The sequence below is a fragment of the Engraulis encrasicolus genome, chromosome 24, assembly GCF_034702125.1.
Source record: "Engraulis encrasicolus isolate BLACKSEA-1 chromosome 24, IST_EnEncr_1.0, whole genome shotgun sequence".
NCBI classification, from domain to species: domain Eukaryota; kingdom Metazoa; phylum Chordata; class Actinopteri; order Clupeiformes; family Engraulidae; genus Engraulis; species Engraulis encrasicolus.
In genome coordinates, this window is record NC_085880.1 from 47,098,287 (window position 1) to 47,100,786 (window position 2,500).

A 2,500-nucleotide genomic window follows, 5' to 3' on the forward strand; every position below is an offset into this window, starting at 1 on the left:
AATGGGATCATGCGACGCGAGGCACGAGTTTGGAGTTTGTTACAACAGACGTGACCGCTGCAAAATAAAAACTGTTCAAGCAATGCTTTGATCATGTCTAGTTAACTTTGTTGGCCACGGAGCATAGTGACTAAAAGTTAGCAGCAACTTTGAAAAAGTCATCATCAGAAGAAAACGGCCGTCTTGTTAAGCATGTCTTTGTGTGAAACGGTAGACGGTAGGGACTTTGCGAGGCTATTTATGTAATGCCTACATATAACGTGACCGAACATGTCTGTAATGTAGCTGCACGTTGCAATATAGCCAAACTTATTCGAGAAAACCTGATGCAGCCCGAGTCCAACTTCAATGCACCAGAAGTGAATTCGCCTTCTAGTTGGGTGCGTCACGTGTATTTAATAGAATATATGCGCATGTACATTTCAGCTACCTTATTACCTGGAATATTTTTGAGGGCTGATATTACAAAAAGCTAGTAGGTAATTTTACTTTTCTTTTCTCTACCTACCATTCAACCATGAGTGGTTGGTTCTGTCCACCCACCAGTTTGAACAAAATAACTAAGAAATTTTGTTGGAGGTGTGAAAGGGGAAAATAAGTTCAAAAATGTAAAAAATCCGATTTGGCAAAAAATGAATCCGAAAAAACGGAATTTGAGAAAAATTAAAACGGAATTTGAGAAAAATTAAAACGGATTTCATAGGCCCCTAAACATTGTACTTTTAGGATGTCCACAAAAGTAAAAAATGTCCCTCTCAGATAGTCTCAAAAAGCCCCATTTTACCTTCATTTTTAAAAAAATCACGCACCGCAGAAGGGGGGGAGGACCCCCCCCCTTGCTCCCTCATACTAAAAAATCCTGGAAAAAGCCCTGCAATCATTAGCAAGCCAAGGGGGAGGCCATTTGGGAAATGCTGTTTGGGAAACGTTCATTGTTATGCTCTTGGTCAGACCTAGTCTCGAAGAGATTTGAAAGTCGATGATAATCAGGCTAGAGTACACAGTCATGGCCCACACTATGACCACATGGCCCACACTATGACCACATGGCCCACACTATGACCACATGGCCCACACTATGACCACATGGCCCACACTATGACCACATGGCCCACACTATGACCACATGGCCAACACTATGACCACATGGCCCACACTATGACCACATGGCCAACACTATGACCACATGGCCAACACTATGACCACATGGCCCACACTATGAGGAGCGAGGGTGTTATTATGGTGCTTTGTCTCCTAGTAGGTATCTTCGATTACTTTACATAAGTGACTAATTATTATCAGGCCAACTTTTTTTTTGTGTTTGTTTTTTTTTCGTGACTGGTGCGACAGCCCCTATGGAGAGCAGATTTGGTCTGGGCCCTGGGCAATTGCCTTGGTTTGCCTAACATGAGCTGAGAATTATAAGGTTCTATATCCATTTTTGGTCGAAATTGAGTTTTTGACATAATCTGACCCATTACATGTTTATTAATGCCTGTGTGGTGTTATTATTATTATTTTATTTATTTAAGTATTATTTCACATTTTTATTGACAAAATAAAAATGTTCTATCTCGCAAAACAGCTGGGATGTAAAAACTTCCTGCTCAATATCTCAAAACTACCCTAAACGGAGATAGAACCTTATAATTCTAAGCTCACATAATGTTAAGTCCACCTCTGACTATGACGCAGCCAAACACGTACACATGGTTAAAGAGGGGGGTTTGTGGGCACATCTAATAACAGGCCTGGTGAAAGGAGACCCTTCTGCCTCGTAATGACTGGACCATACTGTTACGGAGAAAACTGCTCTGACTGAACCATACTGCTAGAGAAAACTGCTCAGCTAAAAACAGACACACACACACACACACATATGCACACACACGCGGGCGCACACACACACACATACATGCACACACACACACACACACACACACACACACACACACACACACACACACACACACACACACACACACACACACACACACACACACACACACACACACACACACACACACACACACACGCATACTGTTATGGAGAAAACTGCTCAGCTCGAAACAGACGCAGGCCTGATAAGAACATAAAACATACTCAAGCTGAACTTCTATTACATTTGCTCTAGCAAACTACTTTGGAATACGATTTGATAAACTTAACTTAACAGCCTTATTGAAATGTAATGTTACCATGGTACCATAGTAGAGTAGAGTAACTTTATTGATCCCCAGGGGGAAATTCAGGAGACGTAGGCCTAATTTTATTTAATTATTTATCTATATTTTTTTGGTTGTGAGAAAAAAAAACTTGCTTCTGCTTCTTTGATGTTGCATGGCATTGCAACATCCCATCAAGTTTTTCCTTAAATATTGGTGACAGACTTCTACATTTTCATCTTACATATTCTCTGCTAGACTTGAACTTCTTCCTCCAAGACAAGATGCCATCTTTTAGGCTTAAAATCGTAACTCCTGAAAAACGGCCATCTAAG

At 40.9% G+C, this 2,500-nt stretch overlaps 1 protein-coding gene across 1 annotated transcript in view; it reads right to left on the reverse strand.

Annotated features, from left to right (window-relative positions):
- ccser2a (coiled-coil serine-rich protein 2a) overlaps window positions 1-2,500 on the reverse strand; it is a 172,767-nt gene that overhangs the window by 66,999 nt on the left and 103,268 nt on the right. Inside the window, exon 10 of the mRNA XM_063191315.1 lies at window positions 1,001-1,056. Within this exon, the coding sequence (XP_063047385.1) occupies window positions 1,001-1,056 (56 nt within the window). The remainder of the gene's footprint in view (window positions 1-1,000; window positions 1,057-2,500) is intronic.